Source organism: Chroicocephalus ridibundus, chromosome 5, assembly GCF_963924245.1.
Source record: "Chroicocephalus ridibundus chromosome 5, bChrRid1.1, whole genome shotgun sequence".
Classification (NCBI taxonomy): domain Eukaryota; kingdom Metazoa; phylum Chordata; class Aves; order Charadriiformes; family Laridae; genus Chroicocephalus; species Chroicocephalus ridibundus.
In genome coordinates this window covers 334,595-359,850 of record NC_086288.1, presented here as the reverse complement: position 1 = coordinate 359,850, position 25,256 = coordinate 334,595, and the positions used below count along the sequence as shown (strand labels likewise).

The 25,256-nt window shown below is 45.0% G+C and overlaps 1 protein-coding gene across 1 annotated transcript; it reads right to left on the bottom strand.

The window, feature by feature from the left end:
- Positions 1–474: 474 nt before the first annotated feature.
- On the bottom strand, positions 475–23,990 carry LOC134516387 (alpha-fetoprotein-like). The gene is given in 19 exon segments (XM_063336517.1): positions 475–3,330; positions 4,327–4,459; positions 5,286–5,509; positions 6,275–6,413; positions 7,568–7,665; positions 8,296–8,428; positions 9,344–9,558; positions 10,165–10,294; positions 10,846–10,943; positions 11,142–11,289; positions 11,833–12,035; positions 13,007–13,142; positions 13,333–13,393; positions 14,832–14,958; positions 15,252–15,361; positions 15,364–15,430; positions 15,433–15,514; positions 21,805–21,934; positions 23,869–23,990. Coding segments are annotated over 17 exon segments (2,109 nt in total). The 5' UTR covers positions 15,475–15,514; positions 21,805–21,934; positions 23,869–23,990; the 3' UTR covers positions 475–3,285.
- Positions 23,991–25,256: the final 1,266 nt, after the last annotated feature.

Below are 25,256 nucleotides of genomic sequence, written 5' to 3'. Positions count from 1 at the left end.
GAAAATATTGCCTGGAAATCAAGTGGAATAAATCGAATGTGAAAAGCTTTCCGTTCCCCGAGATGATGTTACTTGGATGGTAATTAAAAATGAGAAGTCAATGTGCTAATTGAAGCTATTGTGGCTGGGGCAAGGGGTTTATTTTAATGTATGGTCTGTTATAATCCTGCCCAGGAAAATAATTATGGGTGAGGGAGCACGGAGGGGAGAAAGTAACTGGGCAGTGAAGGCGCGTGGTGTTAAATAAGAGGTGCCTCAGGGGCGCGGATCGAAGCTCCTTGAAGCAGGAGCCGGGAGCGCCCAGGCTGGGGCTGGGGGGGGCACTGGGGGATGGGGCTGCGCTGGGACTGGAACAGACCCCGCGCTGCGCTGCGCTGGTGGCCGCCTTCTGCTTCGGCGGCTGTAAGGAACCCAGAAGCCTTTCACAACGCCATGTTGAGGTGGCTCAAGTTCACGAGCAGGGAAAGGAGCTGCTCTGGGCCCACTAGGAAATGGTAAGTATTTTTATGCAGAAGAGGCTGTTTCTGTAACATTCTGTTGTGTAAAATGTCTGAAGGTGCAGTGTGAAAATATTGCAATATGAAATAGAATTCTTTGGGCTGTGATAAAAAGACAAAGCAACGCACAGACCGTATGGTAAAGGAAATGTTTTCAAGTACCTTTATGTACACAATTCCTAAACTGAGCCATTTTTTGCCACCACCTGATGTTAAATCCTTGAATTGTTTTTATTTCACTTGTCCTGCTGAACTGGGGCTGAAAGATGCTGGAAAAGAAGTACGGAGCCTGGCACGGGGGCCCGGAGTCTGCTGGGTTTAAGGGCTACTGGAATCAAGCGGTGCCTGCCGTGGCCTTGGTTCTTGTGAGCCCTGTGCTCGTTGAAATGAGTTGTTTCAGACAAATACAGCCACGAACAGGGGAAGAATTTATTCCAAATCATTATTGGGTATTCAAGGTTACACAGCAATGGAAAACAGAGGAGACAGAGGAAAGGGGGGTTGCATTTGAGTTCAGAGCCCAAGCCATGGACCACAGAGACAGGAATTGGAGTACGGATCTCACCTGAGCTTGTGCTGCCCACCTCCTCCAGGAGAAAAATCTCACCTCAGCACAGGGTTTCTAAAAACAGCTGGAAACCCAAATCACCCCCCAAATTCCAGCAGACTGATCTTAATCGGAACACAAACTCCTGAGAAAACCCCGTGCGGAGAGAAGCCCGTGGTGCCCCCCCAGCCCTTGGTTTGGCACCGGAGTCAGCGCGGCTGCTCGGGTGCAGCTTGTTGCGTGTCCGTGTGTCTCCGGCAGCTCCCCACCTTGCCCCGATGGATGATCCTGGTGTTTTGTTCCCCTTCCCAGGCACCCACTGGCTGCTGTTTGCCCTGGGATCAGTGTTTTTTGGCATATGAAGGTTTCCAAGTCCCTGCAGCCTTGCTCATGATACCAGGCACTCCCAGTCTATTTTAGCTTTCTTTTTCGTGTTTTCTGGATCGTTGACTGTTACCCTTGTTCTCTTTTCACTGAAATGCTCTCCAGGTACCCGAGATTTCTCCCAATGCTCCGGCAAAGTCCTTAGCAGAGGTGGGGAAAATGGAACCGTGACCCGTGTGTGACACAGCTCCTGATTCTGTTTTATCTGAGGTTGTGCTTGTACCCCCGACACACGAGCACGAACTCGGACTTTAATTGTCAGCAAAGGGCTGGCGACGCTCTGTCAGTGTGCGATTCGTTCTAAGGGTGTTGTTACCGCCCAGCTCCCTCCACTGGAAGGGCGCAGCTGCTTCGTCCTTCCTGCGGTGTCTGGCAAATTTGGCCTCACAGAACGTAGCTGGTTTTTCTTCTAGGCAGTTTCTCTAATTTGCCAAACTGTTTTTGACACAGAAATGCTGCGAAGGGATTCACAGCGGCGTGTCTCCGTCTTGCTGGCAGCCACCTGTCTAACGAAAGGTTTTTCTTCTCTTTATTTATAGCCTTAATGAAAGCATTGCCCAGCCGCGTACGCAGGACAGGTCCTGCTGGGACTCGGTTTGGTCAAGTTCTCCAACCTGAGTCTGAAACCTTCTCCCTGCTGGTCTGATTGCAAGCTGTTTGGGCAACGTTTCTTTTATCGTACAGATATTAACAAATACCTCGTGGATAATTGCTGCTCGGTTCGTCCACTGAAGGAATCAGGTACTCGGGTGTCTCTTCCTTCGAGCCAAAGGTTTCCAGAAAAAACATTTCTTTATTTTAGTACTGGTTTTGACATATGATTTTTAACATGCCTTCTAATTTCTTTTAAGGTAAAAAGAAAGTAAAAACCCAAAAGCTGCTTCTGTGTCAAGCCCTGGAGTGTGGGTCTGGCAGCCTCCCGGGGCTTTCTCTGAGCGTTGCTCTGCCGAGCCGCTGTGGCAGCAGCTCCTGCTCTGCCCTTTCCATCGCATTTTGCTCATTTTTCATCTTTTTCTGTGCTTAAAGGCAACTCTACAACTCCCCAAGAGCAGCCCAATTACTGAGTACGTGTGTTGTCTTTCAAGGACAGTGCTATAAAAATGCAAAAATAATTATTTGGTGATTGAAAAATAATTTAGAAGTGGTTACAGGCAGATTTTCTTAATTTGATCTCATTTGCGCTTATGGTTCATAAGCTTAAGATTTAAAATGCCTGCCTTTTTTTTTTTTTATGTGTGATTATTTGGTATAAGCAAAATAATATTCCATAATGTAAGACGGTGGCCACAGCTCAACCCTGAATTTTCATCCATTGAACTTATTCTTCCAGTGGATTTCTTTAAGGTGCTGCACCCCTCGCCCCGCGCTTAAACTGGCTTTGAGTTCAATTGGTGTAAATTTTGTGTTCTTGATCATTTTGAATCAGTGATAGGAGCCAGGAAGGAGGCGTTTGCCTATGGGTTTCTCCCCCATTGGGATAAGATGAGCGAAGACATTTAATTTGCAGGTAAGCTGAGCGCTGCGCGCATCCGGGTTTACAGCTCGCAGTCCCAGCGGGGTCCAGGTTCAGATCCGGGCTCAGCGGATCCTATGCGGGAGTTGGATGTTTCATTGGGAGGCACCGCGTTTACCTTGTTCGTGGCGGCAGATGGGACGGTGGCAGAGCTGCAGCTGGTGCAAACAGTCGGGACTTGGTTAGATTTGTGAGTAAAGAGCCACAACTTTGTTTTCTCCGCTGTGACAAATCATCTGTTCCTGTTTATATGTCAGGAACTTTTAGCAAAGATACACTCCCTGTTGAGTTTGTGAGACTTCCCATCATTCAGCAGGTATCTTCCACTGTGCTGCGCAAGCGCTTTATGCCGACAACAGTTTTTCACTTCTTTTTATAAGTTCTGGACCCTGTGGGGGGAAAAAAAAAAGGCAAAATATGTGTGAGTGATAGGTTCAGGCGATGGCGTACTTGTGAACAAGGTAACGGAGTGTGGCAGCAGTGGGTGGTGGTTGATAATCTTTGCAAGTTGTGTACAAACAGTGTATGTGTGGAGTGCGTAAACGCATATCGCTACGTTTAACAGATGGGTCGCTTTCACTGTTCAGCTCAGATGGCCTTAAAAGATTCAGTATTTGTCAGAAAAAATCCCGAAATAGTTCAATTGGGAAGAGTTAGTAGAATGGTTCTTTGTAGGTAGGCTGTTGGGCATATTCAGAGGTGGAAATTTGTCACTAATAAAAGAGAGAATTGTCTGTAATTTTATCATTTAAAGCAAAGGGAAGACTTGGGAAAAGAGAGAGCACGGCCCAAGGGTTGTGGGTGGTTTGTTGAAGTCCAGTTAAGGAATATCTGGGAGAGAGCGAGATGAGAAGTAGGCAAAAGCACGTTTACTGGAGGGTACAGAGAAGCCAAAGTAGCTCTGCGGCATGAAGTTCAGCGAGCTAAAATAATGCAGGAAAGGCGAGGTAGGGAGAATGAACAGGGAAAATGCTTTGACCTAGAATTTGAATGTCTCCTCTCTCCCTGTTGCAGAGGAGCTTTTCAAGAGGGATTCAGTCAAGAGGTGCCGGCCAGGGAAAGACCTTGGCCCGCGTCCTCCAGCTGGGCAAGTGCCAGTCACTCCCCAGAAGCAGCAGATGTAGCTGCCTCTCGGTGTACAAACTGCTGCAGGTAAAGACCAGGCTAATTAGACACATGCTCTAGTGATCACTCAACCGGTCACAGATCTACTTGTGCGGGCAAGAAAGTTTGTCTTTGGAAATGTGACGGCAGGAATTCTGGCTTAGCCCAGGCTTTGCGTTTGCTGCTTAATAGAGACATTTACGCTCCTGCGTGTACCCTGTTTTTTGATTTTATACTCTGCGTTTTGATTCAGAAAGTGTGGGTGAGAACAGACACGCTACCTCTTGCCCGAAACACGCCTGGCGGTTTTCTTCTCTGCAGCAGCGCTCCCTCATGGCAGTGAAGGCGGCCGTGACGGAGGTCAGCTGCTCCTGGCTGATCTGGGGCTTGTATTTGATGAGGGTGACGAGCATTCTGCAGGAAAAGCACAGCCAGCCCTGTGAAGCTGGGAGGGGAGCGCAGGGCATAGGAAGCACTTCCCAAACGCTACTCCTGCCGAGCCCCTCTTTTGCTACCGCACACTGCAGTTCTGCAGCTTGGTCACTTTTATTCGCCACCCAAACACCTATTTGCAGCAGGGAGCAAAGATGCGCCCCGTTCCCCTCTGACATACATCATCACTGCTCGTTTTTGGAGTTGCTCCCCCATGAATAAACCGCGCAGATGGTGTCTGTGGTGTGCACCGCTCCACAGGCTCCAGGACGGGATGGGTTTTCTTTTCTTGAAAGTTTTCCCTGAGCAAGGCAACCAACCCCCGGGCTCGTCAGAGACGGAAGGAGTGCACGGGATGAGGGAAAGCATATGGGCTTTCCCATTCTGGGAAATGAGCCCTAATTAAGCCATAAAGGTCATGCCGTACTTGAGGCAGCAGCTTCCTTGTTCTTCTGCTGTCTTTTATGCCGAGCCTCCTGCGGTTCCCGTCCAGGCCGGTGGGAGGGCAGGGGGGTAGCAGACCTGGCTTTGGACACCTATGGCTTCCGTTCTGGAGGGGCGTATACCGTACTTCCTTCTAACCCAAGGCACATAAATGTAGGTTGAAGCAGATAGCAGACGAAACTGGGACCAACGTGAGCGGTTTAAAAAAGGAGCTTGGAAGAGGGGTTGAGGGGGGTGTGGCTGTTTTTCCAACGGCGTATTGCTGCACAAGAAGGCCAGCCAGGGTGGAGAGGGGAAAGGCGAGCATTGCCAGGGTAAGAATAGGAAAAAGAGGGGCAACAGAGAAAAAACGGGCATCTCTTACTCCTGCTTCTTGTGCTGTAACTTCTCCTCTTCAGTCGTACACAAATCTTCATGGAAAGTGAACAGACCAGGAGTCAAGGATAAGGGCACGTAATTCTCATCCACTTCCAGTTTCCCCATGCACGGCCTCCGGAAAGCATAGGAGCTGCTACAGCACTGGCAAACTCCTGGGTTTATGGGGTCGGTCAGGTGTCTTCGGCATATTTCTCCAAGCACGAGATCCAGCTTTACCAAGAGAAGGGAAAAAAACAATTTCACATTATTTTTCATTTTCAAAAATCCCTGAAATACTTGCTGCTCTTAGTAAAGTTATAGAACGTAACTGAGAATTTAAATTAAACTTTGTTCGTAAGACAGACAACAGTTTGTATTTCTGCCGATTGCTGAGTGCTGTCAGTGCAAAAACGGCTCAGACTGTTCAGAATCAATATGTATATGCAGTTTTAGGGACTGTCCTTTGGGCATAGAAACGATGAGATTGCTTCGTGAAACCACGCCTGCGTTTGACTTGTTTTCACCGGCAGGGTTTCTGCGGGTATGGGCTGCTCCTGGGAACCTGACGTTGTACAGATGGGTGGCTGCAGAACAGGAGGAAGCTTCTGAGGAACTTGGGCTTACAGGCCTGGAGAATTCTTATGGAAGAGCTGTACAAAATTGATCCTTTTCCTAGAGCACTATGACTTCAGGCATCTAGAAAGGATGAACTCAGACAAGAGATTGTTGGCTTCAGAGGGAGCAGAGTCGGTGGCCCGCGCTGCGTAACCCTTAACTGCCGCACACTACCCTGTCCATTTCCTGATCCTCCTCTAGTTTAATTCAAGCTTTAACTTCAGTGATGCCGAGTTACGCTCACTTCAGGTGTGGGAGTACATCTTCAGGCCAGCTCAACAGCTCAGTGAATATTTTCCTCATTTACCTTTACTGCAGGCAGCAGAATTTGTGACACTTTCAAGAAAAAGCAGGACCAAGATACAGAAGAAAAACACTCACGTTTTCCTCGGCGCAAGGCAGCAGCTTGTCCTGGCTTAACTGGCAGCATTTGGAGCCGATTGTAGTCATTTGCTTGGTGAATTTTATCAGCTCTGCGGATGTCAGCTGAGGCATCTTCTTGGTGAAGCTCATGAGAAGCCTGAAATGACAATTTCTTTGATGTTGGTGTGTGTGTTCCAGCTGGCAGCAGTGAGCAAGCTGCTGCGCAAAGCTCCAGCTGAAGCCCACAGAAGGGCAGGACTAAGCCTGGGGTCTATAAACTCACGGAGGCAAGTGTAAGCCTGCTCTGTTTGCTTGAGCTCTTGCCTTTTTCTGACCAGTCTCTTACCAGGTTAGACAAATAAAATGAAGGATAGCATGGCCAGTTACGTGTTGGTGCGCCCTCTCAACAGATGGTACGCATGTCTTCCCTTTGTTCATTTCCCTGGGAGCGTAGGGAGCTTGTCTAACAGCAAAACTGAACCCGAGCGACTTCTTGGCAGAAGGTAAGCTCAAAAAAGTTCACTTGTTTGTTTGTTCTTTCTTTAAAAAACCCTGTGCTTATTAACCATCGCGGCCAGGAAAACCTTAACAACTGATACAAAAGGCGGCATCAGCCCACCAGGTTTGTTGGAAACCTCTAGTCCCAAAGGTCTTTTAAAGATCAAACATGCACGGGAGAGCAAAAAGCCCGATATACCTCCCCAGAGGAGGCTCGCTGAAGCCTGACTTTAAGTACGCAAGCAGTTTAGGGGTTTCACTGAGATTGCTCACATGCTTCAAGTTAGGCATGTGCTAATTAACATTGCAAATCAGGGCCAAAGTTCCTCCAGGAGGCTTGTGCCTGCACGTTGCATTTAAGCATAGTATATGGTTCAGCTAGTCGCGTTTTTTCTGTCTGATGGAGTCAGATTTTTGTTGGAATTGTTAATGTTTACATCTGCTGCGGGAGCTGGATAGAGCAAAGTCTTTTGCAAAAGACACAGCAACTGTCTTTTGGGCAAATTTATGACTCTTAAGTTACAGCTCACAGCTGAAAATGCAGCTATAAAGTAAGAACATCATAGGAAACACGGACAGGACGTTGATCAAGTTGTTGCTTTAACGCTTCATGAGTTGAGTTAAGGAGAGAACTCATGAGAGGCTGCAACGTTGTCTTGGAAAAGAGGAAAAAAACCCTAGAAGCTGTTAATATATTGGTCCAACCTTCACATGGTGTCTTTTAGCCTAGCTTTTTTGAGACGCTGGCTTGACTCCAGCCCGGGTTGTGCCCAGCTGGTACAGGAGTCATGTAAGGATATAAAAAAGTAATACTCGTTTTGGAAATAGTAATCTCCTTTCTCCTTGTAAATGTCACAGCTTGTCTTCATGACGCTTTCAGTTTCATAAATATGTTTCTTCAGTTCTTCCTCCTGAAAAAAAAAAAGGTTAATTTGAGGAGTCGTTGTCTCAGGGGAAATGCAGAATGTCCTACTGCCTCTTGATAAGGCCTGGGTATCTAGAGCTTCCTCTCACCTGACATATACCACCCGTTTTTAATTCCATTACAAAGTCTTCATCTGTCTGAAGCCTCTATAAACTGCCTGAACGTGATAAATGTCCACCTTCAATCCCCTTGAGAGATTCAATTTTGTATAACTGACGGAGGGCTAGGCCTGAGGCACAGGGTGGCTCCTAACTTCACATAATTACAGCGCCGCTGTGTCTCTGGGACAATAACCATAAGCACCTTTTCCATTTGTAAGGGGGCAACTGGCAGCACGAGGGAGCCCAAACAAGAGCAGGGCTCACAGAACTGTTAGCTCCATTCCTTTCCCCGGCACTTCTGTTCATCCACGTTAAATTGCTTCGCAAAGGCTCTGCTGATGTTTTTTTCCATACGGGAGTCAGTCGGGCCTTGTAATATTTTCAGGATTTGTTACAGGAGCTGTGGGTGCCCACTATAGACCTGGGTCGGGGATGTTCCCTGTTTAGCCAGAACCAGCTGTGTGGTCACACGCGTGAATCCACGGGTGCGTTGTGTGAAGCCGGATGGCACCCACCCCTCTGCTGCAGCAGTTGTCTGGAGCACCGGCTTTGCAGCACTCCTTCAGCAGGTCCTCGTATCCTTTACCAATTCTTAAAAGCATTTGAGCAGAAAATTCAGGGTGTCTCCTGGAATATTCGTACAGAAACCTGCAACATGCAGAGAATCGGGAATTAGAGATAAGCCAAAACAACTGCCCTCCAGAGGTGGGGGATGGGAAGGACGGCAGGGGTGCTTTTGGGGTGGTTTTGTCTGATGTCCGGTGGAACAGAGAGGATTTTACAGCATCTGAACTGGAGCAAGACGTGGCTGGCTGAGCACAGCAGCGCCTGAGCACGTCCTGTGCCTGTAACGCTCCCAGCTGCTGTTAGCTTGGGTCAGGCTCGGCCTACAGCTTTGCGGGGCTTGGGGTTTTGCTCCTTTTGTAATCCTATCTAAATGATAATGAAATCATTTCCAGTAACAGGCCCATTTCTCAGTGGACGCTGAAGGGATTAGCTCAGCTGGGGCAGCCACCCCGCACAGCAGTTGCGCCCATCGATTAGCTGCACTTTTCATAGAGAACGGGAGTGACGCATGTTATTCGAATGAATTCTCCGTCTTTGGGACTCGATGCTGTCTCTGTTGCAGCCTGTGGCATTCGTTCCCAAGTTCACTGCAGGTAGGATCAGGGCTTTGTTGCACAAGGGAACGCGGCTAGAACAGAAGTGGACCGATCCTGTTTGAATCAAGACATGAGCCTGACTTAAATGACTGTTTTCCAATTCCCGCTTAAGAGGGGATCAAAGGTATATTTTGGGCCTCAGAGCAGAACTGATAGTAGCTACATTTCACATGTGTTTCTTCAGTTTTGTCTGTGACTCTGTGTTTCTCTCCCTGTGCCCTCTTTGGCATTTGTTCCCATCCCACGCTTCCCGAGATCGACTTGCGCGCTGTCCCGCGCTACGGGCTCACAGAGCAGACAAAGCCGAGGCTGAAGACCTGGGCTTCAGCATCCAAACTGTCATCTTCTGACCCAAGTATGGAAACCGGCCAACTGAAGAGCAGAGGAAGACCCACGTTACCTGGCTAAGTGCATATCTCTTTCCTGGGCAAAACGTTCACATATTGCTTTGTCTTCTATAAACTCCCTGACGTGGGGGGACAAGCCTGCAGGTTTGTCATCATTTTCCGCATTAACTATGCATTCACTTCTCTGTAACAGAGGCTTTTCACAGCACTTCTTGATTTTACTTGATAGGATGTCTTGGTTGGTGCAGACATAGTGTAGAATCTCTTCCTGTAAAGCAAAAAAGGGAATGAAGGGCATTGTACTACATTTTGGTCTCTTTTTTTTTTTTTTTTAATCACTGTTTCTATCTCCATTTTACAGAGAGAGAAGGTGACTCCCAAAGAGCGGAGGTGGCTGGCAGAACAAGGAGGAAAGCTGAAGGCCTGGTGATGTGTTTGCTGCAGTCCCTTGATAGGTGCTTCCCCTTTGATAGGTGCTACGAGGGAACCACCCAAACCAAGTTTGCTGTCTCGCTTGAAACCGCAGGCAGGCGGAGAGATAAATGGATTTGGTGTGCGAGACAAAGGCAAAAAACCGAGGAGGGGCAGACGCTGTGTTCTGCTGAAAGTTGCCCGGAAAATACATGGCACAGTGAGGAGCTGCAGGCAGATCTGGTGAAGCGGTATTAAATCACTTCAGTCGCAGAGTGATCTTTCTGCCCCTCTTGACTGACACCAGGAAAAGGCAAATGGGAAGATCAACCAGGTTTTTAGACTGAAGAGTTAAACTCCAGTTTTGGAGAGCAATCAGTACAGCAGAGGAGAAAAAAGAAATTTGAAAACAACAAAAAAACATTCAGTTTCTGCAAACATGTAACTATTAAATGACTTTTACCCGATCGTGCATACAGTCCAGCATATCTCCACGACAGCAGTCCTTGTGCATGTTAGCAATGTCCATCACTAGTTTGTTAACAGTAGCAAAATCAGCTTTAGGGAATTTTTGGCTTATCTGAGCAAGTTTCCTACAACGAAGAAAAATAGTTATTGTCTATATTCACAGCGTGAGACCGTGATGGCTACCATCATTTTTCTGAGCAGGGGATATCCAAACTGCTCAGGAATGGTCTCTTCCCTGCTCCCACTGAAGTTAACAAATAAACGTCCCTAGAAGCCAATAGCTGAGGTTTTCAGAGTTATCTAAGGACCCTGGGTGAATTTGGGTGTGCGATGGTGGAAAGAAATGTGATAGGTGAGCATGAAATTACAGGAGCAAGAGAAACAAGTTGTATTTTGCTCACAATCTCTTGAACTTTCATCAGAGAGAGATGCGTTCCTTTCAAATTTTGGGCTTAGATTTTGAAAGCTAATGGCACTTGTAAGGAAACGGTGACTGTTGTCATGCATAAATTTGTATTCTGAATCTGTCTTCCTTATTAGATGGTACTAGTGACCTGCATACAAAAAGGACATGGCTGGTATTCGGGGTACTGTGTGTAGGTGTGGAGCCCCCCACAGCTAACATGCAACAGCCACGCTTGATTTAAAAATAATAAACAACACGGGGAAGACTCACAGAGCCTTTAAGGTCCTTTCTCCAAACTTCTTCAGGATTCCACATGTGTGTTCCTGCCTCAGGCCGTCTTCTTTTACTGGCTTCATCACCTTTGGTGCCTGGTAGAAACAAGATGCAGACCAGGAAAGTGCAAGAAAAGACAAGACAACGCTTTATGCTAAAGCTACTGTGACGGTGTTTTTCTGCACAGGGATTTTTTAATAGTGGAAGAAAAACGCTGTCTAAGCTGTGCTATGAACTAACTGTTGTGCTTGTCACCAGTGACATGAATAAACTAAAACCCTGCCCTGGAGTACCTGTCTGCGAAAGCATTCCTCCAGGTTACGAGTGGGGTCTTCAGCACTTCCGCAGCAGTTCTTCATCATCTCATCATACCGGATAGCGACAGAAAGGATTGTTGGGGCATAGAGGAAAGGATGCCTTCTGGAAACCTCGTAGATAAAGCTAAAACCCAGAGAAAAATGTCTTTAGTTTCGCAGTAGGCCCCTACATGCAGGGGGCAGCAGTGTTACTGCAGCGTCTGCCATATATTAGAATGATAGCTGCTATTAAAATGATACTGCTGTCGTAACAGCAAGCTGTATAGTGTGGCGTTTATCTTGGAAAATTCTGATGGGGCTGACGGTTTCCAGGAAACCAGAAGTCTCGAATCCTGCCGGTTCTGGCTTAGAGGCAGCAAAACTTCTGCTTGGCTTTTAAGGACTAAAGGGAGGCCCTTGGTTTCAGATGAGTCCTTTACATAGATTACAATAAGCTTGGCCAGCTTGTTTGTCATTTGGACCTATATCCAGAGCAGGAGGTGGCGGAACGGGCTTCACATAGTGACAATTACAGCTAGATGAATGATGCGAATAATTCACGTTAGGAAGGAAAACAAGTGGGAGATTACAGAGAACCTGAGACTGAGCTTTTTGGTTGATATTGCATTTGCTGTCTCCAGGCTCGTATCTCATACCTCGGCAACGACTTTCTGATATATTTACTTACTATCCTGTTAGTGGATGTTGATGCTGTGAATGATTTTTGCAGGCAGCTTCAGCGTTTGGCCTTTCAAAAGGAGAAATGAACCCTCTTGATGAATTTTTAAGGGAGAGGAAGCAGTCATTTCTTTCAGGATCCTTTTTAGTACAGCAATCAGTAAACCTGGGAAGATTTTCCTCCTGGCATATTGTATCGAGGAAAATCCTGTCCTGTGAAGAATGAGAAAAAAATTAATTTATGTGTGGATTCTATGTTACTTCTCTGTGCCCTCCGAGGAGGCTACTTTAAGCCAACAAGCCCCAGCTTGTGTGAACTCCCAGTTTCTCTCGTTATTACCTCCTGCTTTGACTGCAGTGCAAATCAGAGTGACCTCTCAAACCTCTAAGTGATGACTTCTCAAACTCTGATACCTACTGTTATGCCAAGGCAGACTCCGAAGTGGAATGCCTTTCAAACCCTTGCACCTTGTAACGTTACTCAGACCCTTTTTCTTGATAACAATCACGATGATTGTGCACACTGCAGGTTGCAGCCCGGGCAGGTCTGTGCTTTTCTAGCTACACTTGGGTTCGTACAATGTAAAGCATCTTGTTTCTTGTTCATCAAGTGGCAGCGCTCAGGGCGAGCTGCCAGTCAGGCCGCAGCTGGGGACTGTTTTAACTCAGGGTTTGTTTCGGCGTGCCTAACAAATCAGAAATGAGCCCCGACACAGACTGACGTCCATGTTTCACAAGCCAATCTGCCAGCTCCAAATCTGCCAGCGTGTGGGAGCAGACACCATCGAAACCCAGGCCTGTGAGTTAATGCAGTGGAGGAAATGCCTAAATACATCACATTTGCTAGAAACCCCTAATTTTTCTTCTCATTAATTTTGTTACACCAGCAGTAAAAGCACAACTTTCTGAACATCTTTTACAAAGATACAGGTCAAGGATTTAAAAAGATGCCTTGATATTTGGGGTGGGGGGAAGAGAGGGCCTTTTTTTCCTCCTCTGATCTTGAGATGCTTTATAGACGGGAGCCTGGCAAACGACAGAGTCAGTAAGGCCAACGATGCATCCACAAAGCAGGCACGTCTCTCAATGTATTCCTGCCTCTCTGGAAAAACGCAGACCGGGGCTCTGAAATTACAAGCCACTTCTGGAAATGTTTGCCACACTGGAGGCATAGAGGTGCTTACCAAAGGCTTCAGGCAGTCGGGGCTGTCCCTGGCGGCGGCAGCGCACCTTTTGGCGAGGTCTGTGACGTCTTCAGCCATTTCCACTGCTCTGCCGAACGTGCCTCCTGGCACGTACTGAGCAAACATGATCATGGCACTGCGAGAAGAACACACAGCGTTAAACCTGTTGCTGGCTACCTAAAAACTAATTATTTAATGTTTACGTGCGACACAGTAAGAGGGCCCATATCATGCCGGGCTGACTTGGGGCGGGCTGGCAGAATGGCTGAGTGCTTGACGTACCGCGTGGCAAATTTGCAAATAGACGCTTTACCTGGACAACTTACATGGCTTTAAAGTTATTCTCCTGCAGCTGCGAAAAACGCTGGCCAATGCTGTTTTTTTCCTCTGAAAAACAAGATAATTTGAATTAAAAATGTTTACTAAATGCTTCATCAAATATCTTTGTTGTTGTTACTGGAGTCTTGCAGAAAGACTGGGGTACTGGCACTGGGAGTAGGAAGACGTAAGATTTAACCTCCTACTTGACTTAAGCCTGCAAAACTATTTGTTTCTGACCTACAATACAATAGGGCCAATGCCATTTCCCTGCCTGGGTGAAGCGTGGTGGGGAGGAATATGCTAGAACCTGGAGGGCATTTTGAGCTGCTTTGATGATGCACTTCACGTAATTAAATAAGCAATAAGCACCTTACAAAACACCTTTTAACCTTGCCTTAGCTATTTAGAGATGTGCTTGATCACTCTTTAGCTACAGATGAAGGATTTTCTCTGCAGAAAATGTGTGATAAACTGAGAACTATGTCAGCAGGCAAAGCTCCGCAAAAATTCACAGAGCTGCATCCTTCTGTCCATGTTGTAAGCCGGGCCAGAGGAAAACAAACGTGTCCAATATTTTTCCTTTGCCACTGTGCCTTTATTAATGGGCAAACCTAAACACAATGACTTCTTGAGTGAGTCCCTTCTTTGTCAGAGAATATTCTGGGAGATTAATTTTAAAATAAGAGTCCTGTTCCCAAATCAAGATGTTACTGTCTCACCCTTGTGTCGGTAGGGCCGAGATCAGTGTAAAAGCATCAAATAAATTAAAGAAATAAGCCAAGTTCACCCTCTGAGCAATGCGAGGGTGTCAACTGAGACAATAACATGAGATAAATAACACAAACATAGGCTCTCTTTTACACTGTTGGGCCATTTAGTGCATTTGGAAGTTATAAAGATGAAAAAAAGTTGATTAATGATAACAATATGTAATGTGAAGGAATTACGTGAACCGCACCCTGTTGGAGGTTTTCACTTGTCTCCTTTTAGGCACTTAACCTTAGTGAGAGTGTGGTCACCGTAGGCTCCTTCAGTAGTGAAAAAAGAGAGTGAAACCCCTCCAAAGGATAGTAAGGAGCAATAGCGCAACTTGGTGACTCTGAATAGCCACCCGGAGGTAGGAGCCCTCTTGGGAGGTCTCTGTCTCCCTTCCTCATGGACTATGGAGGGAGGCTGGAAGAACCACAGCCTTTACTTCAGCAGTTTTTGGAGCAACTAAAATCAGTGTCACAACCCCATCCCTGGGGATTAAATTACCCTTCAATAGACGGGCCGTCCTGCGCTCTACAGAGATTCTCAAGCCATAAAGAAGCAACACTTATAAGGTTGATCATAAAAAATTTCTACAGATATAAAAATTTATACAGATGTATATAGTTGTATACCTTTGACCCATAAGAAAATACCGAGTGGCGATGTGACCTGCCAAATAACCATGCATGCTAAATTGCAGCCAGCAGTGTTATACAAAAGAATAGAGTAAAAATACAAGATATATTCTTACCTATGTCCCGATAACTTCTAGGCAGGGCTTTGACTACATTAAGGCTCACCAATAAAATAACATAAATTATTGTTCTCCAATTCATACTGTCAGATTTTGGCAGGGGCCTGGGGTGAGCTTCGTTCATCTGTGAAAGGCAGAAAGAATTAAGGGTAAAGAGTTTCTTTTATACTCTCCCAAACGTTTTCTGGTTAATCGAAACCCTTTTACTGTCATGGCTAGCATTAGCCCTTTTGGAATATTCCCACAATAATTAGACATGCCATTATTTGCTCAGTATGATGAACTGACCAGCTTGTTGCAAAGGAAGGACCTTGGAGATTCTTTTTTTTTCCTAAAATTCAGACTTATAGACATTTTTAACTTATCGCACTTCAAACAAGAAGTTTAAACAGTCCCTGGGCTTTTTGTTGTGCATACTGATCTCATCTACTTACACATTTGTTCAAAGGTGGTTGCTGGGCAGAAGATGCCTTCGTAACACATTGTTGACTAAGAAATCCCAAGTTCAGCTGTTGACCTGGTATTTTGCATCCCTCCTTGCTGAACAAGCCATCTCTTGCTCCCAGCTCCCAAGGTGCCACGGTGAAAAGGCTGAATTAAGCACCCCCTACAATATTTTTGCTGCATTAACAATTACCATCAAAATGTCTCCGAATCTTGAAACAAAATAATCTCCAAAACTGTAGAATGAAGGGGAAAATTCCAGTTAATACAGTTATTTTACTGACATTAAGAAAGGTATGCTGTAAGGATAAGCATGATAAAAAAAATGTCAAATTTTTGGAGATAGAATGGCTTTAGAGAGCCGCGGATGTTTGTAACAAAGCAGTAGGTGAGCAAGGACACATGTATTCGGTCTGACGGAAGAGGCAGAGACAGACTTTTTATTTCTTTAGAGCAAAAATGGCAATACTCATTGTTCCGTGCTGCAGGAAGACGATGAGAGTTGTTACCGCATGAGATGGTACCAAAAGGAAAAGGAATTCTGAGTGGGAAGATGGGAACATGGTCATCAGAGCAGGTGTGCAATCTAAGGTGAAAGCACATCTGTTGAGGAAGACACAAATATGCTCTGGCACTCTGATAACTAAAAGCCCCATGGGAAATAGGGAAATCTACTTGGAAGAAAGAGGGCGGGAGGTGACGGACCGCATTCCTGCATGTATGATCCTCATTAAGTGCACAGGAGCAGATCAGAGAAAGCTTTTCTCATCCAGCTGTTTCAAAAAAGCCAATTCCGCCCCGCTCTTGGGGGCCAGCGCTACCTCCCGCCTGGTAGCTGCGGATTCCTCCCTCCAGCCCCTGGGCTCAGCAGCCCCCTGTCCTGAGGCTGCCAGAGCCTGGGGACCCCCTGGGGTGCTCCCGATTCCGTTTCCCTGGGTGGAGCGCGCAGAGATGCAGACTGATCCTCTCCTTTTTGGAATAACACCTTCATACAACCTCGTTACTATAAACTATAAAAATAAAGGGAGGGGGTGTATTACTTGAGGTGGAGCTGCAGGAATAGCTGAGGCAGTGATGTCAGAGACTCTGCATAGCAGGTTCTCCTTTGGCTAAGAAGATTGTGTTTCAGAGATTATGTATGTGTAATGTGTTGTCCTAACTATTTCTGGAAGCTGCATTTGGCTGCTGCACTTAAAATCCTTTAAATTCAATTTCTCCCCTAACCTTTTGCACGCTCAGCTGGATGGTTAACTGCGTTTCACTTTGCTTTGAAAACACTTGCCACTACTTACAGTGAACCCGCTCTCATTTGGAGGAGGAAAATGTACGTACAGTGTTTAACTGGAAAGACAGAGTGTGGCAATCACTAGAAATGAAGAGTTTATGTCCTCGTTAAGAGTTCCTGTTGTCTTTCAAAGGATGCAAATCACGTTGACCTGTTCAGTTTTACACCTAACGAGGGCCCAGCTGTTTCCAGAACCTCTTAGAAACGTATCTTGCAAGGTCCAGGTAGAGCCAAAAGCAGCTAATGGCCCTCAGGGTGTGGAGTTGTGAATTCCCATCACCTGGGGGTGGCTGGTGGGAGATGCCCAGAACACTCTTGAAATTCCCCAGCAGTTGTTCCTTGGGAGTTTTTTTGCTTGCTCTGATATGCAGCAGAGAGGTGAGGTAGTTTTTACTGGATATTTCTTTTTGATGAAACTCACCCATTATAGGGGAAGGTTCCTGTGTCTTAGGCTGGTGTATGTTCCTCACAGGCTGCAGCCCTTGATTGTCTTTTTAAACTAGGCCAATAAAGTGCAAATGCATGTTCCCAGAGCTCAGCTAGTTTGTTTCCATTCTTACTCATGAGAGCAGAATTTGCGAAGTCCCGTTTTGCTTGGGTTGGCTTCCTCATGATTGTATCAACCCTTTAATCCTTTTTCTTGAAAAAGAAGTTGGAAACTTGATATTGAGGTAAGTTGCATGTTATTAACGCTTCTGTAACTCCCAGGGATCCATCTCCACAGAAAGTTGCCCGGTATGATGAGTGTCTCTTAAACCTGGAGGTTATTGAACCCTCGTTATTCAAACCATTTGTCTGCACAGCCAAGAAAAAGGAGGTTTAGCTCATACTCTGGGGAGATGATCTGTTTTTCCCAGGCCTGTTAATTCTCTGGGTCTATGTTTCACTCCTGAGGTCTCCCTACTTTGACTTCCTGCTCCATTGAGCAGGAGTGAGACTCTTTTGCTGCTCATGAAAGCTTTATCCATGTTTAATTTAGCTCTGCCTTTGCGGGACTGAGCCTGCTGCTTCCTGTGTTCAGTAAAGGCTTTGAGTCCTGCCTTACCTCACGTGCTATTTTGGCTTTTCGAGGAAAGGGAAGAAAATCATAAAACGTGACCATTAGAGAACGAGGGGTTGCTGATGCAGTTCTTCACTGCCTTCCTGGAAATAGTTGTGTCAAAAGACAAAAGTAAATAAATACTTAGACACACAGATGGATTTATCTGTGTGTATACATGTATAAAAGTCCTAGGCTCTTGTAACTCTTTACTCTGACAAGATTGTAAAGCTGAGGTGGTTTACAGATTGCCCTTGAAAAAAATCTCATCCATAGGGAGTTTCCTTCTGCATTATCGAAAATAAAGAATCCAGCTGGTGCGGAGGTTGGTTGATGTGTATGGAAACAGCCTGTGTTGTCTACAAGGCATCTAGCACTGCCGGTAAATATTGTGATTGGCTTGTCTGTAATGACTGGAGCTTGCACATACCCTGCTTGATCAAGAAATACAGACGATGTGCAAGATGCAGCTTGTACTTGTCGATCTGTCGCGGTTAGGCTGGGGGTGGGAGCTCTTCTGCCCCAGCAGCAGAACCCTCTGCTGTTTAGGAAATGACAAATAATTCCCTGGTATGAAGAATGAGAACTTGTAATGATCAGTTTTAGAAATAGAAGGATAAAAGTATTGTTTTAAGTGCTAAAAATGCAACAAAGAAACTCCGGTTCATTTTTGCAGGTTTGCTTTGTTTAGTTTCCATTGAAAACCCTGACTTCTTTCTCCCTTGTCTCCCAGTAATTGCTTTGTGGTTGAATACACAGAATTTTCCATTGAAAGCCAAAAACTATTTCAGCTTTTCCATGTTATTCAGTTAGTTAGCTGCAGATTCCCTAAGAAAACTCAATTTCATAGAATGTATTTGAGTCTTTCCTGCAAATATTTAGCTCAAAAATCAAGAGCAGTTCTGGTCTTGCACGTGTGTGTGAAAGGCATTCCGAGTGCTCTGAACTGGGACGATGCTCAGCTCCTCTTGCTAAAATGGGCCAAATTTACCATGTGTAGGATGGCAGTGTGGGCCAGATCCAGACGAATTCACCTGAGAGCCTTTGGCTGGAGTGTTCCAACTCCAGGCTTGCTGAAGGCGAGCAGAGTTTTGTACTTGGCACTTAGGGTCTACTTTGAACCTTATGGAAGACAGTGGAAGGGTTTCTCTTAAGATCCCTTGCGACAGTATGACAACTGGCACTCATCGTTGAATCTGTGCCTCAAAACTTAAGGTGTGGCATGGGCCATGTTCTATAAAAGCTTATTAGCTGTATATTCAGCAAGTCTCTTGCAGTGTATGTAGCCTGGAGGCAATACAGGGAGGAAAACCGAGTTGCTCACTTCACCGATGCCAATGATTTAAGAGATTATTTGGCAATGCTGGGAAGTCTGATGGTAAGAATTGCTCTTTTCAGCCCCTAAATGACTAATTATATCAAAATCACTTGTGAACTTCTGTTTGACCTGGAGATTATTTCCTGAATGGATATAGTTTGCCAAAAATGGATGTCTTACCCTGTTTTCTGACTACATATGTAATCTGGACCTTGTTATTTTTAAAAGGCTTTATAAATTCATGGACTATCAGTACATGGAGGAGTACGACCTGTTTCATGAAAAACAGGCAATTTTTGACATGGTATTAAAGTATTCTCTTGCTCCCCAGTCATGCCTATCTGCCATTAGATATTGAAAAGGTATACGTGGTGTAACACAAAGCGTAATTTGTCTAGCTAAAGGGATCCCATTCAAATTCTTTTAACTTGAGGGAATGAAAAGATTTCTATATTATCCTTTTTTTTTTTTGAAGTCACTCTCAGGTGCTTTGTGTAGCCCCTTAGTTTGATATGAATTGACAGTTTTTTCCTTGATTCCTTGTTTTTGGGAGTGTTTACCCTGTGGGTGTATAAGCATGTCGGCACAGGACACAGGATAACCTCTTGCAGTACCGGTGGGAGCATGCCCAGGCCACGCACGCCTACGTGCTGCTGTAAGCTGGCAACCAATTCCTCCGTCGTTTGGTTCCTTTGAGTCACTTGGCTGGGAATGAAACAACTTCCCTCACCTCTTTTCTGGCAGTGCTCCTCTCTATCCTGTTTGTCTCTGGGCTTGCGAGGACACATTTCGCTGTGTGTTTTAGGTCAGAGTGGCGTGTGGGTGGAAGGTGCACAGGGTGCTTTGCGTGGTCCCAGTGTTGGAAACAAACCATGAGTTGTCCCAGGAGGACTGGTCTGTGTGGGTGTTTGTAGTGTAGGTCTCAGTGTGCCAACGCAGGAGAAAGTTTTGCCTTTTTTTTTTTTTTTTTTTTACAGTCCAGATCTGTTTAACAAATCTCCCTTCTGAGAGGCAGAAAATGGCATAGAACAAGGTGCCAATCGCAGGTTACTCCCAAGAGGGGGGCTCCGAGGCAGTCTAGTGTTGGCAAACTGGGCTCTCCTCCTTTGTCCTGCTGCACCAGCTCTAAGACCTGGCCCGTTACGGGGGCTGGAGAATCTCACCAGACTAGTGGGCTGCCAGTCACACTGTTGGTCCTTCGGTGTTACTGCAGCTAAGGTCAAGCACTAGAAATCCTGCCTTGTCTGCAACTTATTAGATTCTGGGAAACTTTTGTGGAGTACTATAAAGAGATATAAGAAGGAACAAAGCCTTTCAACTAAATGACAGACAAAATCTTCATGTACATGAGATATTAATTTGCTTCAGACTCTGTAGCCCTTTTCACAATATAAATTCACACAAAACTCACAACCTTTCTTGCTGTGTGGCTTCTCTTTTCATTCATACCCCTTCTCTTCCCCTTCACTCTTGCTGTGACACTGACGGGATGCTGGAAGAGGGATGGCGGCTCCCCAGGATGTCTGCAGGCCATGTAATACCCTGCGGGTAGCAGGATGACAGAGCCACCTAGTCTTCTTGAAGTTCCGTCAGTGACTGATATGCCATGAAAGGTCACCTTATCGCCCTAACAGATGTGATCGTTATTTAGACATGGCGAAGGATTCCTGGGTGACCTGTTCTTGAGGGAATTACTCCTGAGCTTCTAAGAAAGATCCAGGTTTCATCCATACTTTAGGCTATTGTCCCAGCTTCAGTTGTGTGAAGCTGAGCCTTTCTCCCCGGCATGTTGTTAAGGGGCAAGAGGGTAAGAGAAAAAGCAGCCATCCCACCACACAATGAAATGGCCTCATTGGCTATAACTTTACTCTGGCTTAGGTGAGGATTATTCCCAGGAGAGGCTCTTCCACTTTGTGTATTCTGTCCTTCTGGAGATTCTGTACTGAAGGAGTTATCGCCTCCTAAGAGGGAGGAAAAACGTAATCGTTGATCCTGGGTATTGGGAGGGGGATCTGCAGCCCAGTATTTAGTGTGAAAGCTTTAAAGGAGTGTTGCTTTGTAGAGTCTGCTACATATATGTTTGTTACCAACACAAGATGCCCTTTATTGGGAAGTAAAGCTTATAGATTTACTAAAGATTTATTATGAGAGCATAAGATGAACCTAAAACATCTGTAATAGAATAAGTAAGAAATTCCTCAAGTTAAAATCCTTGGCCCCAGACCCACCCTCCCCTTAACTTCCTAAGCAAACCATTCCTGCTTTTATCTATGTTCCAAATCCCACCGTGGGTTGATTGCAAGGGAACTGGACACAGCAAAGTACAAAGGGTGATATTTACAACTTGTCCTTGTCTTTATCTGACACCTGTAGGCGTGATGGTCTAGCCAAGTGAAACACCATCGCTGAATGTCAAAACAAGTTATCTTAATACAACAGAATCACTGTTATCTTAACACAACACAAAGTTGGGTTGCAGTGACCTGCTTACACAGCACTTCTGAGTAAGGCAGGGAACTTACTATATCTGCCCACAGGTAAGGAAACAAAATGCATGTGCTTTGGAGAAGGCCCCAAGTAATTCCTTGCAGCTGCTTTGTGAAAGGCACTGCTCCTAGGACGTACAGCTCACTCTGGATCTAGTGGAGTTTTAATTTTGGGAGTATAAATTCTCCCTTGACTCCTGAAGTCAAGTGTCTGGCATTGCCTCCTCCAGGCTTTCTCTTCTGTCAGTTTTCCTTTAGTTGTGTCAGGTTTTTACACTAGTAATTCTCCTGAGATGACTCCATTTGCTGCCCACCCCTTGTGTCTGACAAACACAACAAACAGAAGTGCTCAACAAAACCAAAATACAATTTGTTTTGGATGGAGAAAACTATAATACCTTTAGATTCAAGTAAAAGCTGGGAATAGGCTGTTTGCAGCACTTCTCAACTGCACACTCATAGTCGATAACCAGAACAACCGTAGGAGCATAACGAAAAGCAAACCTTCTTGCAACCATGGGAGTATAACTGTAATGAAAAGAAAATTTAGAAGCCATCGTAATGCTACTCAAAGCTTCTAAGAGCAATATTTTACCAAGAAAATAAACAAGATCTATTTTTGCCTCATCCAATGGCCCACATTAGTCATGAAAGTCATCATATGTCTCCTTGTGTTTTCAGACCCAAATGGTTATCCATGTTCCATATTTTAAAACTATATATATACACACATAAAAATATGATGACAGCCAAAGATTTCAAACTGCTTTACAGTTTACAAAAATGCAGTTTCACCAACACTAGACAGGAGTGGTACCATTACCTTCAGCTGGTATAACACAAAATGTTCCTAAACGTGTCATAAAATGTCACCCTTTTACTGCCTGGTCCCAAGGCATGCATGTTTGTTACCTCGATGTCTGAAAAAGGAAAAGCTCAAGCCCACCCTCAAAATGTTTATAATACAGTTACAGGAAATAATTGGTGCAGGTCAGCAAGGACTATATACAAGTATTGGTTTGGGTTGGTTTTGTTACTGTTTTTTTCCACCCAGCCACCCCCCTGTGCTATTTTAGCCAATAGTGTCAAATAAACTCATGTATCCACACTTCATTTGGAAACCACGGGTAGGCTTTTCTTTTTGGAGATCCTGAAAATAAAGACCTATCAGATTGGAATGTGGTTTCATTTGGTACAAATCACCACTGTAAGCCTTCTGTAAGAGAGAGGATCAGCTGGAAGTTTTCAATTTGTGTTTAAAAAAGGCAGGTCTCTGCATACAGCTGCGTGTATCTGTATGTAAATTTGTAGCCCTTTAGCATTCATTGAAAAATTTGCAATGTGTAGAAAGCAATAGCTAGACCTTGTAAGTTAATGATTCCCATAGGCTGAAAAATGACATTTAAAATGATGCTATTTAGGGGTTTTATTGATTACTGTAAACTTTTTTTACTTAAAAACCCACTTGTGTCTAGAAGTAGTGAATGTTTGTGAATGTTTCATTGAAAATGAAGATTCTTACATTTAGCTGATCTTTTTTCTTTTTTTTTTTTTAATGCAAAATCAGAATCTTTAAAGTACAGATTCCTCCTGTTTTTTGGGGGGAAAACCCAACAACAAAACCCCAAACCAAAACCCCCAAACAATAATGTTTAATTCATCATAGTTAGCATATTGTATGTATTCCAGTAGGCTGAAAATAAGGGTGTTTCACTTCATGTTCATTATGAAATTATGCAAAATTAACTCTAACCATTTATTGACCCAGCTGTAGAGCTTGTAAGGACATCTATAAGGAAAGCCATTTAACTAGAATGTTCTTAACTGCATCTCAATCTTTTCTGATTTTTGCATGTAGCAAAACTGTAGAAAATAAAGGAAATAAACAGTGTCTGCTTCCTTATTGTGGATTATTTGCAGGTGCAGACCATGCAGGGGAGCTTGGAAACCAAGAAGATTGAAGGCAATGAAATCATTAGCATGCTCTTATCAACCAGTGTCTGTAAACAATTAAGCGTACAAATGTAAATTGCTGCCAATTTCCATTAAGACTTGGCGAGGGCACCCAGACTGAGCCACCCTTGCTAAAAGGGAGTGTGAAAAAATATTAGGTTTGTGATGCAGAGGGGGCAGTTTTGAGAAGACCTTGTAAATTCAGATTTTTGCTTTGCCCAGCTACATAAGAAATTGTGCAAGTTAAGAACCAGGTTACAAGACTTGATGTAAAATATAACTTGATTTAATCTTGGAATTGTGTTCTCTTCCTTCCCTCCTTTTTTTGGGGGCGTGTGGTGTGGTGTCAGTGATGAAGACAGTATTTGTTGAATAGTGTTCTGTATTAGCAGTAAATGGTTGAGGCGGAGGTGAGAACTGCTGTCACAGTCCACTTAGGACTGCAAATCATTAGAAAGTTAATTTACAATTTCAACTGCTTTAGGTGAGCTGAGGAACAGTTTCCTTACCGTGTTCCTGGTACTTTACATGCTTCTACTGCAGGAATTTAAGCAGAGATTCATTTTTGTTCCCGGGGAAGCCCGGAGGAGACAGAGAATGCGCTTGTGGAGCTCGTTCAATACTTGCATCCAGTTAAATTGGGCAGATTCAAATGAGCCACTGCTGCAACCAAAGCAAAATACCGTGTGCTTTAATCCTGGTACCCCTAGCACGGAGTAGTTCTCTATCAGTTGAAGTGCAATTTATTTTCAGTATTAGGGCAAAGACAGTAATAAATCATGAATCAGGAAACACCAAAACTGTAGGTCTTTAGATGGCATTGACTACTAAAGTATGGTCCTCTAATTAACGCAAAAGGCACATCCCCCGCTGGCAGTGAGGGAAGTGATACCCTTCATATAAGGTAACAGAGAGCAGCCCTGGGCAGACACACAGGTGGTGGAGATTTACATAAAAAAATGTACTCCCGAATGCACTAGTGGACCTTCTTGTACATTTTAAAACTTTGCATGTCTTCAATCTGAGGCAGTTGGAAAGGTTTCACAACACTTATCTGACAGCAGAAGAACACTAAGCCCTCAAATAACCAAGAGGATTTTTTTTGGAATGCCAGGAATATGCCCTGGCCCAAAACCCCTGCCCGTTCCCAAGCCCTGGACGTGCTCTATTGTATTTTTCCTAAAGCCGAGTGCCGTGAGATCGGCATGGCAAGCTGGTACACAGAGCTGGAAGAACATTCTTGCTGCCCGATCATTTTTGTATTTGCGTTGTCATGAACTGGATATAAATGTTTCCACATGTTCAGGTGAAAGCTGAAGCTTTCGTTGAAGGAATTTTTGTTGAAGATTTCGTTGAAGGAATTCCCATAAAGGAAGACCACAGCTAGCACCCTTACCAGAGACGTGATGCCAACCCTGGCTCCCAAACACCAGCAATGAATGCAGAGCAATGGGGGCCTAAAAGTCACGGCATCTCATCAACCTCAGAGGGACCATGAGAAACCAAGGAATAACATGGAAATGCCACAAGATCCAGCTTACCGTGGGGACCTAGAGATGACAAAACCTTTTAGGGATGCCCCTAAAAACACCGTTACTAATAGCCACTGTTTTAAAAGATGTCGGAAACTGTGCTTGCAGACAGGACAACTGTCACTTTGTGACTCAGAGCGTGGTAGAGGAATGGAGGGGAGAAGGTGGTTGAATATTCAGGGATGAAGAAAGCACGGAGCTGAGGACAGGTGGGAGGGGAGTCTGATGGATGCAGAGGATGTGTGGTCAGCTGAAGGAATTAAAGACTGAAGGAGAAGGCGGAAGGAAAGGGATGTAGCCCCTTTCACACCAGGAGCAGCAGGATAAAGACCTTGCCTTCTCATTGCCTGAGAGACAAGTAGCGC